At 38.6% G+C, this 15,624-nt stretch overlaps 1 protein-coding gene across 15 annotated transcripts in view; it reads right to left on the reverse strand.

Annotated features, from left to right (window-relative positions):
* Nucleotides 1–793: 793 nt before the first annotated feature.
* Nucleotides 794–15,624, reverse strand: part of CYRIA (CYFIP related Rac1 interactor A) — an 85,903-nt gene continuing 71,072 nt past the window's right edge. For 14 of the 15 annotated variants that reach the window (XM_058178892.1, XM_058178883.1, XM_058178862.1 and 11 more), the window contains 7 exons: nt 13,719–13,855; nt 13,544–13,621; nt 12,636–12,752; nt 12,454–12,533; nt 7,565–7,691; nt 5,885–5,955; nt 794–4,200 (listed from right to left, as the gene is read on the reverse strand). In XM_058178892.1, the coding sequence (XP_058034875.1) occupies nt 4,137–4,200; nt 5,885–5,955; nt 7,565–7,691; nt 12,454–12,533; nt 12,636–12,752; nt 13,544–13,621; nt 13,719–13,855 (674 nt within the window). In that variant the 3' untranslated portion in view covers nt 794–4,136. The remainder of the gene's footprint in view (nt 4,201–5,884; nt 5,956–7,564; nt 7,692–12,453; nt 12,534–12,635; nt 12,753–13,543; nt 13,622–13,718; nt 13,856–15,624) is intronic. The other variant, XM_058178943.1, reaches the window with a different exon arrangement.

The raw sequence follows: 15,624 nt of genomic DNA on the forward strand, positions 1-15,624 counted from the left end.
GGATGAAATCTGTTACAAATGGATCCTGGCTTTTTGGTGGGTTTTTTTAAATAGATGATAGCATCTTCTCTTCTTGATCAAGCTCTGGGGTAACCAGTTCCATGTGAATACAACACAATCATTCAGATGGTGCAATCATGACCCTCCTTTACTCATATGTACAACGCAAGGAAAATAGAAAAAGAGGGATTGTCCACTTAAAAAACGAGGACATAGGCAAGAAACGAAGAACTCAGTCTCTGATACATTATGAAGTAGATCAAGCCATTTGCCCTAAGAAGCAAGGGTCACTTCATGGAGAAGCCTGTATTGCAACATTGCCCCTTTCTCAGTATTATCTGGACTATTTCTATGTAAAAAATAATCATCCAGAGGTCTAAACCAGAGATGCGTAAACTCTTGGCTCTCTACATGTAGCTGAGAATCTCGGCACCTTTTACTGCTGCAGATCAGCAGCAGTAATGTCTTCTGTGAATATTTCTTCAGAGGCAATTCTGCAGTGACTCGGCAAGGTTTTTTATTATTATTATTATTTATTTATTTATTTATTTATTTATTTTGATTTTTATACCGCCCTTCTCCCGAAGGACTCAGGGCGGTGTACAGCCAAGATAGATGATGATGATGATGATGATGATGATGATGATGATTATTATTATTATTGCTATCCAATAAACAGCCAGGACAGCTGTATCCAGTTTATTTCCTGATTCTACTCTAGCTGGAAAAAGATAAAAGCTCCCTGCATAGCACATGTGTGCTCTGCATATGGATAATTATCAAAGAAGGGTAATGAGAAGCAATAGTTTAGTTTAATGCAGGAGTTGAAGTACACAAGTCTTAAAGTTGTCAAAGTTGGACACCTCTGTTTAACACATCAGGATATAATAAGTATAACTGAATTTATTTTAATCATACTGATCTAGTTTGATTTCTGTATGAATATTCCAATATATTAGCTTAACTGCACAATAGGAAAATATTTCATCAAATTATGTTCTGTGATAAAATATGCAATGTTTTCTAGAATTTTGAAATCTAATACAATTACTTTATGAAAAAACTGTCAAATCCAAACACTCACAAAGAGAGAGGGGAGAAAAACTATATATGTTGAGAAGCTCACTGCTACAATTGTCTGTTTTCTCCCTAGCATTAAGTAGGTGGAAAATGGGATCCATTCAGAGCTAGCTGAGTGGGGATGAGATAAAATCTCTCGACATTATTTCGGCCAAGGTAGCTCAACCTACTGCAAGATGTAGTTTAGCAATACCTGAAGTCAACTCACTTCATGAATTGCTTGCCTAGATTTGGAGAAGACCAGGTTGAGCTGAAAGACGGAGTTAAATCTGTCATCAGTTTGGAGTCACTGTGTTACCCCAAGAGATCTCATTCCAGCCCCAGTCCCGCCATGAATTCCATTGACCCTTCATTTAGTGCCAATTTAGCTTTGACCATTAGTTGATTGTGTATGGGTAGCAATAATAACCTATTCTGTGCTTTGAACTCAACAAATGCTCCTGGGTAATTTGTGCATGACATTAGCATCACAAAATGGCAGTTGTGAGGATTTCAGATCAACGCAACAAATTTATAAATTCAGTAAGAGATATAAAAATAGAGAGTTTTCACTTGTCTTAAACAACTTTCAACAAGGCTTACAAGACTGGCACCCCAAATAGCACAACCTTATGAGTTCAAATCAACATTGTCAAGACTGCTCTTTAAGTCCCTGATTTCTAAATTTGTACCAAGAAGTGATGTTTCCAATTTAGACCCTTTTGTCTCCTAATTTTTTGAGGGATCCAAGTTTCTACAAACATATAAATATTTATTTTAGCTAATCTGCACAAATGTAGTCAAAGTTAAGACATACATTTAAATCAACTGATTTAAATATATGAATACCATATTCCATATACTGTACAAAGTGAGCATGTTTTCTGAGAAATCTTACAAGTTGAGCATTTCACAGCTGCAGCTCATCATTTAGAAGAAACATTCAAAAGGGAAACAGGCAAAAAAGTTCCTTGTCTAAGGACCGCAATATGAATTAAAACAAATGCAGCTCCAGGAAGATTCTAGCACCACATTTAAAGATACTAGCTAGTTCAAACTGATTAATATGCAGAAATCAACATAATGCTATGCCGAGTGTTTTGAGTTATACAATCTGAACCATATTTCTGAACTTTAGGAGATCTGTGAGTACGAAGAGCTGCATTTCTAGATCAGTAGTGTTGGGTAACATAAAACTATCTAGGGAAATTGGCAGTAACTGCAGTGTCATTAAAAACTATTGACTGTTGTTTAGATAACATGACTTGGGGCCCCTGGAAGGTAAACTCACGTTTGTTTTTTGGAAATATTTCTATTATACATAGGTGGAATCTGTGAAAGGAAAACAATCACAACAACTCCAGCAATATCAGCATAATATCAGATATGATGTTGCTCAGAAAAGGCAAAAAAATTAATTTTACAAGTTGTATTCTTAGGAATAGATATATTAAGAGTTAATCATGCCATGCAGTCAACCGAACCAGGTTTCATGAGAGAATCTCTTTCTACCCAAGATCTCTTCCAATGCCACAAATAAAACTATTTATTTTTTTATATTAAAAAATTATGTGGCTCATAGTAAGTAGAGTGGAGTAGAACCACTTTACTTTCAGCATTAGAATGCACAACACAGTTAACAGAGAGAGCTGAATTACAATTTCAAGTTGCTTGAATTGTGAAGCACCTGGTTAAATACATCTTTTAAAATGTCAAAAATAAATGCTTCTTAGAGTCTCCCCATCCCCTTATTTTCCTAGTGAGTTTATTGGATGTCATACAAAGAAAGAGCTAGGCCTTAAGTAAGGTCTAAATCAAAAATGGCACACATATTAATGCCAGGATGCTGTGCATGGTTAAGGAATCGTTGTGGTAGGTCATGTTTCAATCTTCTAAGATAGAAGTATGAAGAAGACAGCAAAAAAGTGCCTTATACCACAAAGGGACTCAGTGCTGCTGTTGGTATGGTCACAAGCATACACAGACACAGGTAATACTATACACAGCAGCATTGTCTCTCATTAGGTTTCTGCACAGTCCTGCATTCTTTCCTGGTTTGAATGTACATATATCTTGCGTTACTGAGTCCAAGAGATGCATAGGCCTTGTGCTGCATATATGTCCTTGCACTGCTCCTTCTCTCCTCCAGTTGGAAGTCTGTTTTAAGATTGGGGCTTCTTCTGATACTAGGAAGCAAAATTTCCAGGTATGGACAGGATAAGAAATTATGGCTAATTAATCCATGAAGCAGTGCTTATGGTTCACAATGAAAAAAAGAGAAGATAATACAATGAGAGAATGCAAGGGTGCAAGTCTTACACATATTCTATCTTGGTTTAACAAGCTGAGAGTTCGACATCAAAACTCGGCTGGCATTGGTTTACATCCATAATTCATAGCTCACTTATCTGCCTAAAGGCACAAGGCAAGCATTACGCATATAAATTTAAAAACTTAACAAAATTATTGTATATACATGTGCAGGCCTTGGTGAAAACCCTGCTAAATTCGTTTAAAAAGGAGTTTACCAGTCTCAGAAAGAACTGGCTAACTGGAACACACTCCTTGCTCCACACAACACATGCACTCAGTGTTGCAAAAGTTAAATGAATGTGGAGACCAAGTGGGGGGGGGAGGGGGGGTTGCACCAAGATCTTCACAGGCACATCGTCAAGAGTTATGACTGTTTTAAGGATTATCCCAAAGAGTTATTCTGCATACAGCCACACAGCCACACACACACACACACAAAAAAAACACCTCTCCCCAAAACACAACCCTCTTAACATAACAAAAAACAAAGGCACATAGACACTTTCATTATTTATATATTCAAATTAAACAGTACCTCTTAAAACTTTTTGAATGGTAATACAAGCACATAAACGGATGTCGTGCATTACGTAGTCAGTCATGTTATTGATACAGATCCACACACACTGCAGCAACAGGAAGAAATCAATTGTTATATCATGAAAATTATGCATCTTTACTAACACCACCACAAACTATTAAATTATGTAAACAAACACCTTCTCTAAATAATTTAAAAAGTCCATTTCTCAAAGGGGGGGGCATTACTGAAGCATCGCTCGAACTTGCTTTGAAGTGGATTCATCATTCAGGTGTTTTGTGGTGAACCTAAAAGTAAGAAAGACAAAAATCAAAAGGCTGGAATTACTTCCATGCGGAAAGGTAATTCTACACATCCCTTCACAGCAATAGAGCTGACTCCCAGATTTAATCTGTAGGGCTTTCGGCCTTAATTATATAACATTTTCCTCCAAAGACACTTTGAGAATAACTGATAACTGATACCAAACACACCGAAAGGCATACGATTAAAACTGGTCAATATAGAAACAACTATAAAGGTAAAGGTTCCCCTCGCACATACGTGCTAGTCATTCCCGATTCTAGGGGGCGGTGCTCATCTTCATTTCAAAGCCGAATAGCCAGCGCTGTCCAAAGACATCTCCGTGGTCATGTGGCCGGCATGACTAAACGCCAAAGGCGCACAGAACACTGTTACCTTCCCACCAAAGGTAGTCCCTATTTTTTCTACCTGCATTTTTACGTGCTTTCAAACTGCTAGGTTGGCAGAAGCTGGGACAAGTAACAGAAGCTCACCCCGTTACGCAGCACTAGGGATTCGAACCGCTGAACTGCCAACCTTTCAATTGACAAGCTCAGCGTCTTAATCACTAAGCCACCCCTAGAAACAACTATAGACTTACGTAAAAAAATAATAGCATCAGCCATCATTATGCTCGTATTATACTACCACAAAGGCAAGATAAGCATGTAATGAGTAACCTTAAGAAATTCAGGAATTGAAATGTGGCTTATGCTACTTTTACTATAAACTTATATTACAAATGAGCGTGTGATACTGCTTTTCTAATACAGATATTGTATACTCCAAGCTCATTGACTTTTCCTATTTTTCTCCAGCCTTGTCCTCATTTCCCTCCTTCCATGTTTCTCTCAGGAGACCCATTTCCTTGCAATATGCAATCTACTTAACTAGTCAACCATACACCTCCATAGCTGATGTTTTAAAACCTGGAGATCCTGTGTAATAAGTAACTGTTCTTATTGTGAGCCAGTATGCAGCTCACTCACGCCTGTCCTTTGGAGAGTGGAGAACTGAATGAATCTAGAATAGCCAATTTACACCTTTCACAGTATGCAACCCAGTGATGGGTTTCAAATTTTTTTACTACCGGTTCTGTGGCCGTGGCTTGGTGGCAAGGGAAGGGATACTGTAAAATCTCCATTCCCTCCCCACTCCAGGGGAAGGTTACTGCAAAATTCCCATTTCCTCCGGATCAGCTGGGACTCGGGAGGCAGAGAATAGATGGAATTTTTACTATCGGTTCTCCGAACTATTCAAAATTTCTGCTACCAGTTCTTCAGTTTCTTCAGAACTGGTCAGAACCTGCTGAATACCACCTCTGGTGCAACCTGGTTGAAATAATGAAGCTGTATGGGCAACTCCTGACATTTTTGAACCTAACAATTCTTTCTGTGCATGAAAGTAAGAGTCAAATTCAAGATGGAGAAGAAAAATGGCCTCACTGAGTCCTCTCTATTTTCTCCTCCTCCTCCTCCCCTTATCCTTCCCCATACAAAAAGAAAAGCAGCTCTTTTCTAGAAGCTTCCTCAAGTGAAGAAAATAATCTGATGGCCTCATACCTTTGTGGGCTCATACCTCATACCTCATACCTTTGTGGGCTACAGTTTTGCAATTTGTACATTGAGGGGAAGGGGAAAATCATGCATTATGCCCATAAAAATAAAATATTGTTGGTCCAGGAGGTACCTGAGAGCATTCAAAAGCCCTTCAACAGCGTCTGGTGGCTGTTCTCTTAAAACTTTTATGCAACCCTTCATCTGTGAAAAAAAGAAATGTGCAAGAAAAAAAGCCTGAATTTGGGTGCATGCAAAATACCCAAAGGTAAGGAATGAAAACAATGTCAGAATGGTGTATTTCTCTTGAGGGTTTGTTTGGTTTTTTGTTTTTTTTTGCCTCCTAAAAAGAACGCCTGCTCTGCCAGACTCATGGGACAGAAAACAGACAGGAGATAATTTGCTCGGCCCATCATACCCAGAGAGCCTTGCTGCCTTCAAATCAAGTCTTTGTAAAATAGGACTCTCTCAGCAAATTATGCTTCAATTATGCCAGGCATCTCAGTCATTTTCCAACAAGATGACAACCATTTTTAGAAATACAATTACATGATCTCCCTGAATCCACGCCTGAAAGTCTTCACATTGTTTTGAACGCTGTTTAGAGCTATTAGGCAGAGCTGAAACTCCATAAATGATTCCAACCCTACTTTTATCTAGGGAACGCTGCTGCCACTATTTCCCAGACCTCTTATCTTCAGCTTCTGCAACAGGGGGTTTACCCAGCGCTTTCTCTCTCAATATTGCTTTGAGGAGTTAGAATACTGGGGACAGAGGCAGGCATACACATTTGAAATGTTAGCAATATAGGAAGAAAAGTGTGACAAAGAAAACGTCGCACTGGGAAATGCTCCTCATTTTCTCCCTTGTCTCCCCTTTTCAAAATGCTGACGGTAAACTCCGAACCTAAAATTTATAGTACAGCCTTGGGCTCCAATAGCGGATGGGCCCTCTTATCGGCTGGTCTGGGGGAATCTTCCACCACGAGGAGAGAAAAAGCAGCCACCACTGTTGCAGTAGCAAGTGACAAAACTATTATCTTTATTAGCTGCTGAAGTTACTGAAAGAACTAAGAACTTGCCTCCCGCTCCCAACAGCATACAGAGGCCAAATGCTCTACAAGGAAAAGCAGCTGAACTATATTATCTGAAGGTATCAACTCCGTCTCCAATCCACTTTAGAAACAGCATAAAACATTCAACTGAGGCAGCTCATTTCCCTCTTTTATCCCCATTTCTCTGCATCATTTTAAATTGTAAATCTGTGAACAGAGATTGCCACTGAGGGGCCCTGCGCTAGTTCGGTAATCCTTTTAACCCAAGGCATTTAAACATGTTTCTGCTATATAGTTTGGCTTGGATGGGTTTTACAGATGCTTTAAATTTTATTATTTGCTTTTATTGTAATTTTATTATTGCACAGAGTTTTGTGCTCGGTAATTAATTATCTAAAATGTTAACATTTGGATAAGGTGCAGGTTGTTTTCAGGAAATTATTGAAAATTATTTTCCAGTGATATGGAATACTAGTGAGTTTCCAATTTTCTACTCCTTCTTTGCGTGTTAACGCAACATTTCACTGCGTTTTATTCAGTACTGTAAACTGCTTTGAAATTCTTGCTATCCTATATGTCACTGTAAAGATTTTGATCAAGTATTTTTAAGAGCAAATACCCAGCGTAAAGTTTTTTTTTCTTTGCCATACAAATATGGTATGTTTTAAACCACCACTGAACCAAACATAATTGACTTTTTCCACAAGACCTGTGAATTTTTGCTAGGAATAAGAAAACGTTGACAATTATTATTCTTACATCTATTTTTGAGGCCTTTGAGAAAGCTCCCACTGGATGAACGTGGTCATAGAGAATAATTACTCCAACCATTACTCTCATGCAGAACATGAGGGTTTCTTCGCTGGTGAATCTACTTCTATATTCTCTGAAACATAAAAATTTTTTTAAAAAAAGAATGGTATTAATGTCAGTATTTGTAAAACAAATATTATTTCAATACAGTTCCATCTTTCAAATTAAAAATGCTTTACCCTTCAATGTTGTGCAGAAAGGAATTATTCAAGGGAGAATAACATAGAGGACAATATCAGTGATTGCTAAGATTAGCAACAGTAGTCACTGGCAAAATAGAAGGCTTGGTTAAAAAAAAAAGTGTGAGGGAGAAGAGCAAAGAAGACCGAACTCAGAATGAACACAAAGGGTTTGTTTCCTTTCCAATGAACATTTATTTCACATTGTTGATCCCAATTCTACTGCTAAAAGGAAGTGGGAGTGTTTGGTTCAGTCATAAAATGACTGTAAGACACAAATAAAAATACAGGTGTGTCGATATCTTACAGATGCACACAAAGGCACAAACGCAAATTTCATTGCCCTTGACTTGGCTAAAGTGACTTCACACCATATTGTCTTTTAGAGCACTGTGCTGCATCCTGAAATCATGATACATTTAAAATGGAGAGCTGTGGAGGAGGCTTAGTCTCTCGTTGTCACTTCGCTGTTGCAGAATCATTATAATATAACATTAATATGCTTTGATAAGTCGGGAAGCTCTTCCAGCAGTGAGAAAGTAACACCTTCACAGAAAACTGATACCTTCAGCTGGTGGGAGGATATAGAGGAACATAATGAACTAGATTTGTTGTTTGAAGTGAGGTAGGGGTACGGAAGAGATAGCAAACAAACCATTTGTTGCAACATCTTTGGGGGGGGGGGGGAGAAACTATTCTTTCTTGGCATCTGATGCAAGAGTAAAAGATATGCTAAAAGGCCTCCAGGATGGTTCACTTGTATCTTTTAACATTACACAAATCTTTTAAAGTTATCTTAGGTATTCTGAACTTTCTGAGGAAATTAAATTAAAACCTGGCATAGGAAATTCATAATTCAGGAAAATGAAGGGAATATGTAGCAACATGTAATTTTAACCTTGCATTCTTTAGGCTGCAAAATCGTTATTTAATAATGACTTTGAGAAAGCTGGGCATCAGCAATTTTAAAATTTCTGGATCCATAGAAATGAAGTGTGTGTGCAAAAAAATATTTTAACACTATGCCACTTACTGTAAAAATATTTTGGCTTTAAACACTATTCTATTACTAAAACCTATTTGAAAAGAAGGTGCAGAGGAAGGATGAATAGATAGGTTACTAGATGATGAAGAAAAGTAACTGTTGGCATTTTCTATACATAGTCATTTCAGCATGGATGATGGGAGCAAGGTTCACTGAGTTTTCCTGATAGAATGACCAACCTTCAAACATCAAAGCCTCTAAAAGTACACAATCGGCTAAAAGGATAAGTCATGTGGAAAGTGACCTGTTTTAAAGATCTTTAACCTTTTCATCCTGCCATATCGTTTTCCACTCTCGCCAACTAAATATTGAAGCTTTAAAAAAAATAAGGATAACAAGCCAGTATAATTCATTTAAGGATTCATTTATAACACAGCATTGCCTGTTTCAATATTCAAAAGTATTTTTAAAATGCTTTTAGCTGTTCCTTTAAGAAAGAGTACACTCAAGAAAGGTAACTTATAAAAATATAAAATAAAAACATGTCTATTACAACCAGCAATCAACAGCAATATGATTTTGGAAATCATTTGATTGGAAGCAAACAGAAGAAAGAAAACATTCCACTTAATGGACTACCCATTGTTGTGACCTAGGCTTACTGAGTCATTACAAGACACAATTAGTCCCAAACAAACCTATTTTATTGTAACAGCTGAGAATTACGTTCATTCCCAGCTTAGTCCCAATTAGTTGAAAAACAAGTCCTTCGGAAGAAGTCCTTCAGGATAAATACCAACCTTTATCTTCTTTGACACCCTGCCAAGGGCCTTACTTGGCAAAGCCCCATGAAGTTCAGAAACAAACAAGAGATGCCAACTGGAAATAGAGTTAGCAACGTTGCTTTCCTGCGAAAGGCCCCAAGTGCCTTTGTTTCTCTTTTAAGCCTTATGGGATGGGCCAATCATCTCCTGGCCTTACTCCCGAGTCGTCCCTTTTGTTTTAGCTGCTCTTGCCTTCTGGCAGTTCTGCCCATGCATGCACTAGGAACAGGCTTCTCCTGTTCCTCTGCCTCTTGCTTTCCGACTCTGGGGGCTCCGGAGTCCGTGCATTACTCCCAGATGGCCCTGGCCCCATCTCTGCCTCCGACACAGAGCCCTTGTCTGGGCCTTCCCCAGACTCCAGGACTGGCCCATGTTCCTTCCCAGCCTCCTCACTGTCCGACTCTGCTGCGAGCTCCACAGGCGGCTGGCAGACCACAACACCCTTATATACCAGTGTGAATAGAATCCAAGTTTCCACAACCCTTTAATCTTCTGTATTCAGTAGGAATTTCCTTATGTTATGGTAGCCTCAGCAGGAGACAGTCCCTGGGACCTTGTTGGGACCCAGAAACTAGCAGGGAACAGGCCTACTTACTACTTGTATGGGAGAATGCCAGGGTCACCTCAGAGGAAGAGAAAAGCAAGCCACTTCTAGAAGATGGCCAAGAAAACCACACTGTTGTGTTCATGAAATCACCAAAAAATTGAACTCAGTTTGCAGGAGGGTTGATTTCACCAACTTAAAGTAAAAAAGTATATAGATAAGTGATGATAGGTTCAATTGACTAGGAACTTCCAGGAGAAGAACAAAAGAGACCTTGGCATAACTTTTACTTTAACTCCAGAAGAGATCAAACTAGAACTAGAACATTAGAAATGTTCAAGTTATTGCCAAACATGTCTGACATATACAGATTATCTCTAGATACAGCCAATGAAGTCATTTTCTGTTTAGTTCTACGTTAAGGATTTCAAACACCGGCCATGTCTGCAAGAGGCAGCCTTATGCATAAGCTAAGTGACACAGCAAGCCAAAATTCACGGAGATGCTGGGTCAGTAATGAATGATCAGCATATTAGCCTACATTTTTACTTCAGTGGCTTCTTCTTAATTCTTCTGATAGAAAATCATGGACAGCTCCTATTGTGATGTTTTTAATGCAGAAAGGAGTAGGCAACCTGTAGCCTCACGGCTGCATGCATCCTCAAACTCCTTTTCTAAAACCACCAGAGTCTCCTATATCACAACTGCTGAGAATCATCAGGCCCTTTCCTTTTCGGGTAGGAAATAGTTATGCAAGCCCTCCAGAAAATCACAGCCTCCTGTGTATGATTCATTCCTACACACTTCGCTTAGCTGCCCAAACTACCATGACTTTTAGCCCCACAAGTATGACCAAACCAGCCCCAACATCTCAAAAGTTTCTCACCCCTAGATATAGTGTGCTTGAACAAGGGCCTTTGTCTTATTTCACTGTGGTTCAGATTGCAAAATACATCACCTACAGCTCGTGTGTGTTAGGGCTGTGGAGTGATTCATATTTGACAGAGAAAAGGTGATGGATGATAAGATGGACAGACATAAGATGATTAATGAAAAGATATAGCACTTGCTGGCAACTCATTAACATTAACCCTATTGTTTCCTTTCGTTATATCCAATTACTATAGTTATTACATACTCATGCTTATATATATGCTTATATATTGTATAATTATTTCATGCTTATGCTTATATATACTGTGTGACAAAATAAATAAATAAAATAAATAAATAAATAAATAAAATAAAGCTCATGCATTTTCCCAGCCACAGTACAGACTCAATAAAAGTTTTTTGACTTACTTGACTTACAACTGGTTGTTTAGAGACCAACTGAAAGTATATACTTATGACCCAGCTCCAAAGATCCCACGGTTTTGTGACCAGATTTTGGGCACTCTGCAACCAGCTCACATTTAAGACCATTTGCAGCATCCCCTGGTCATGTGACTGTGATTTAGGACATTTTTGCTGATAACCAGTTTACTTTACTTCCGGTTTTCGACGAAATGCCCCATAGCAAACAATGGATTTTACTTAACGATTGCAGATTCACTTAGCAATCATGGTGATTCTCTTAACGGCTGCCACAAAAAAGGTCAGAAAATTGGGTTTGTCACACGCCAATGGAGATTCTCAATCATCCAGGTCATGGTTGTCCCAAAGGTGCTTTTTTTCAAGAGGCAACTGGACTTTCTGGTTTTTTTTGGTGGGGAATGGAAGGATTTATACCCCTTGCAGAAAGCTGATCATTTGCATTCTTTTTAGAGAGTCATTGAGGCCACTTGGCGGTTTATCTGTGTCATCAGGGTGACCACCATTCTATTCCCCACCATCTAGTCAGAGCTGAAGAAGCTTCTTGGATGAGGAGCAAAACATCTTCAAAGAAAAATCCAGAAAGTCCAGTTGCATCTTGGAAAAAAGTACCTTTGGGTTTGTCACATGATGACAAACTTTACGTACCCTCATGCTTTCCAACCATAATAGGCAAGCTCCATTATGACCATTATAAGTCAAGGATTATCTGCATCTGATTTAAGGTAGTGTCAAAAGGTGTTCCATCTGCTTCCAATCGCCTTTCTCTTTCAGATCTGGATTGTGTTGCAGCTTTCATCCATGCCTTGCTTAATTACTGATGATGATAACGGAAGCGTCAGTGGAAGCTACTGGAGCACTGCCCACCAGCAAGCTGCTCATTCATTGCTAAACCAAAATCTTGGCAAACGATGATTTGGTTTTTTTTAAAAAAAAAAATTTCCTTATTATAGCAACATTGATACATATGTCCATTGCTCATAACTTACGGTGTTTCCAGCATGACTTTACATACACTGGCCATCGTGCTTAGACAATCTGTTGTGTTCTCAATTGGCAACGTTTTATTCTACAAAAGTTAAAACAAGCCAACAAAAGAGGTCAGTTAGGGTCAGCCTAGACTTCTGATTTGATTTTGAGCTTTCTGAAAGAAATTAAAACTTTTTCTCACTTCTACAACAAAATGGGTGGTCGCATTACTCAGCGTTTTCAGAACCGGTGTAGCTTCTGCGTAGAACAGTGACATTCTGTTAGCCATCTCATTGTTCACTTCACTCTCAATGTCAAGCTGTTTAAAACATGAGAGAAGATTAGTGTTATTTGCTTTTTTTTTTAGAAAAGCGCTTTTCCCCTCTATTGCTATACATAAATATATGAGAAATTCCAGCTCATATTCGAAGCATAAAAATGTTCCAAGCCTTGGAACCAAGGCTTGGAACATTTTGCATTTGTAACCAAGATTGCAAAATTATGCAATCTTTGTGTCCTAAGGAAAGCTGGAATTCTGTTTTTTTTAAACACTATTCCTCCTTTATGGAAACAGCTTTTGAAGTGGATTTTCAAAAGCGTTGTATAGCACTAGTTGTGTTCAAAGAAAAACTTAAAATACTACTATTTTTCATTGTTATGAACATGTATGGTAACTATTTATATATATGTATTACCATTAACATATGGCTTTTCCATGCTAGTCAGATTATCTAGTTTAGCAATCAGAAGAAAACCTCCAACCCCACTACAGAGGGGATTCTGGGATGTGTTTTGATCCTTGTGAACAAAGGGGTAGCAGCACAATAGAAGTCTAAAGGCAGAATCTCAAAATTTAAAAAATGACTGACGCCATGCAAAGAAAACATTTCATGAGTTTCAAAAAACCCCACAACGTATTTATAAAGTTATAAGCACGCCGTTCAAAAACATTATCTCCTGCTGATGTCACCTGCATCTACAGCAGTGGATTTTTTCCCCCAAAAGCATCCCCTGCTCCAACACTTTTAAGCAAAACAGGAAAAAACAAAACTCGTCGATTTAACCCACATAAATGGAATCTCCAATTCTGGAAAGAAACATTTTACTCACATGCATGTTGTTTATTCTGTTGCGACTTAATGTCCTTCTATAATAGCTAAAGTCGTTTTGAATTGCTGGGTTTCTCATCTGAAACAACAAAAGGAAGATCAATTTCAGTGTTCTTATAGAGAACCGACAATTAAAACATTCTGCACTGGCTGAGTACTGCTTTCTCCTTACTAACCTTAAGTTCATCAAAGCGGAGAGTAAAATGCAAGATCTCTGCAAATTGTTTTGCTAGGGCTTGCTCTCGCTCTAAGTGCTGAGTTGGCGTGTAGGGTGGACAAGTCAAGGATTCTAATAAGCTCTGCAATGCTTTTTCTGGGGAAAAAAAAAATCAAATTTTGTTTCGTTTTTTAAAAAAGGAAATCTTCCTGCTGTTTTAGAAAAGCGATCACTTAAACATTCCAAAAATGTTCAGTTGCGTAATTGAAGACTACTTGGAAGAAAACAGCAAAATACTTTAAATGTGAAATAATTTGCAATTTATAGAAACAAGGAAAGGATAAGCTTCAATCTTTCACTATTTACTCTTCAGTAAGGAATATGGAGTAGCACAGTGCAAGATTTCAACACAACTCTTAAGAGAGATCAAATCTGGAAGCTGAAGCTTGTTGTGAACTCAACCAGAGTCAGGGACTGGGGTAGGAGAAGGGAAAGAGGGGGGGGGGGAAGACCTTTTGGTATAATTAGATGGGATTGCAATTCAAACAGGTGGAAAAAGTATATACTGTATTAGCATTCTTCTTGTCCGAATTTGTCCTCGACTTAATAACTGCAATTGGAACCGGATTTTTTTGTCGTAACTCAGCACCGTCATAATGCAAGTCACCACATGACCAGACTTAATTTTATGAACATTTTACTGCAGTTATTAAACAAATCATGGCTGTTAAATACGGGAGCCCTCGTGGCTCCCGTATGACACCTATCCTGCGCAGACTGCACTGGCTACCTGTGGCCTTCCGGGTGCGCTTCAAGGTTCTGGTAACCACCTTTAAAGCGCTCCATGGCATAGGGCCGGGCTACTTACGGGACCATCTGCTGCTACCGGATACCTCTCACCGGCCCGTGCGCTCTCACAGAGAGGGACTCCTCAGGGTGCCGTCAGCTAGACAGTGCCGTCTGGCGACGCCCAGGGGAAGGGCCTTCTCTGTGGGGGCTCCCACCCTCTGGAACGAACTCCCCCCAGGACTCCGCCAGCTTCCAGACCTCCGAACCTTCCGTCGCGAGCTTAAAACACACCTATTTATCTGCGCGGGACTGGACTAGTTTTTTAAATTTTCTAATTTTAAATTTTTAAATTTTATAGGGGTTTTAATTGGTTTTAATATCTATATTATTTTAATAATCAGGCTTTTTGAATATGTTTTCTTAATGGTTTTCTTAATTTGTATATATATGCTGTTTTATTTGCCTGTGAACCGCCCTGAGTCCTTCGGGAGATAGGGCGGTATATAAATTTGAATAAATAAATAAATAAATGAATGAATCATGTGGTCATAAAGCAAATCCAGTTTCCATAACTGTCAAAAACTGGCTGTTGCAAATTGCAATCGGGTGACTGCAAAATGTCAGCTGGATGCCATACGCCCAAACTGCAGTCACATGAGCACAGGGATGGTGCAGTGTCATACATGGAAGGACAGATCATAAATCACTTTTTCCAAGGCTGATGTAACTTTGACCCATTGTTAAATGAATGGCTGTTAAGTCAATGAGCCTGTTAAAGCTTATAGAATTGACACTGATAACTATGGCCAGTCTGCAACTAATTAATCTCATGGAATAGAATTTAGAAAGCTAATGCTACTGTATTTATTAGAATTCAAGTACCACAAGTTTACTTTTTAGTTTTTGTTGCAGCAAATCGACATGGCTCTTCTTTTGCATGTTTTATCTTTCTGGATTTTTTAAATAGGTATGAGTAATTGGCAGCCTGCAATTCACAAGCTTTAAAAAAAAAAAACTTTAAAGCTTTCACAGCCCTTAGAAGTTCTGCTTCTAAAGTCTGGTAACAAACTGACAAGTAATAAATTTGTGCCCATTTTTGACAACAAACAAAACCAAGTAAATTATCAATCCTGGGA

The sequence above is a fragment of the Ahaetulla prasina genome, chromosome 1, assembly GCF_028640845.1.
Source record: "Ahaetulla prasina isolate Xishuangbanna chromosome 1, ASM2864084v1, whole genome shotgun sequence".
Lineage (NCBI taxonomy): Eukaryota > Metazoa > Chordata > Lepidosauria > Squamata > Colubridae > Ahaetulla > Ahaetulla prasina.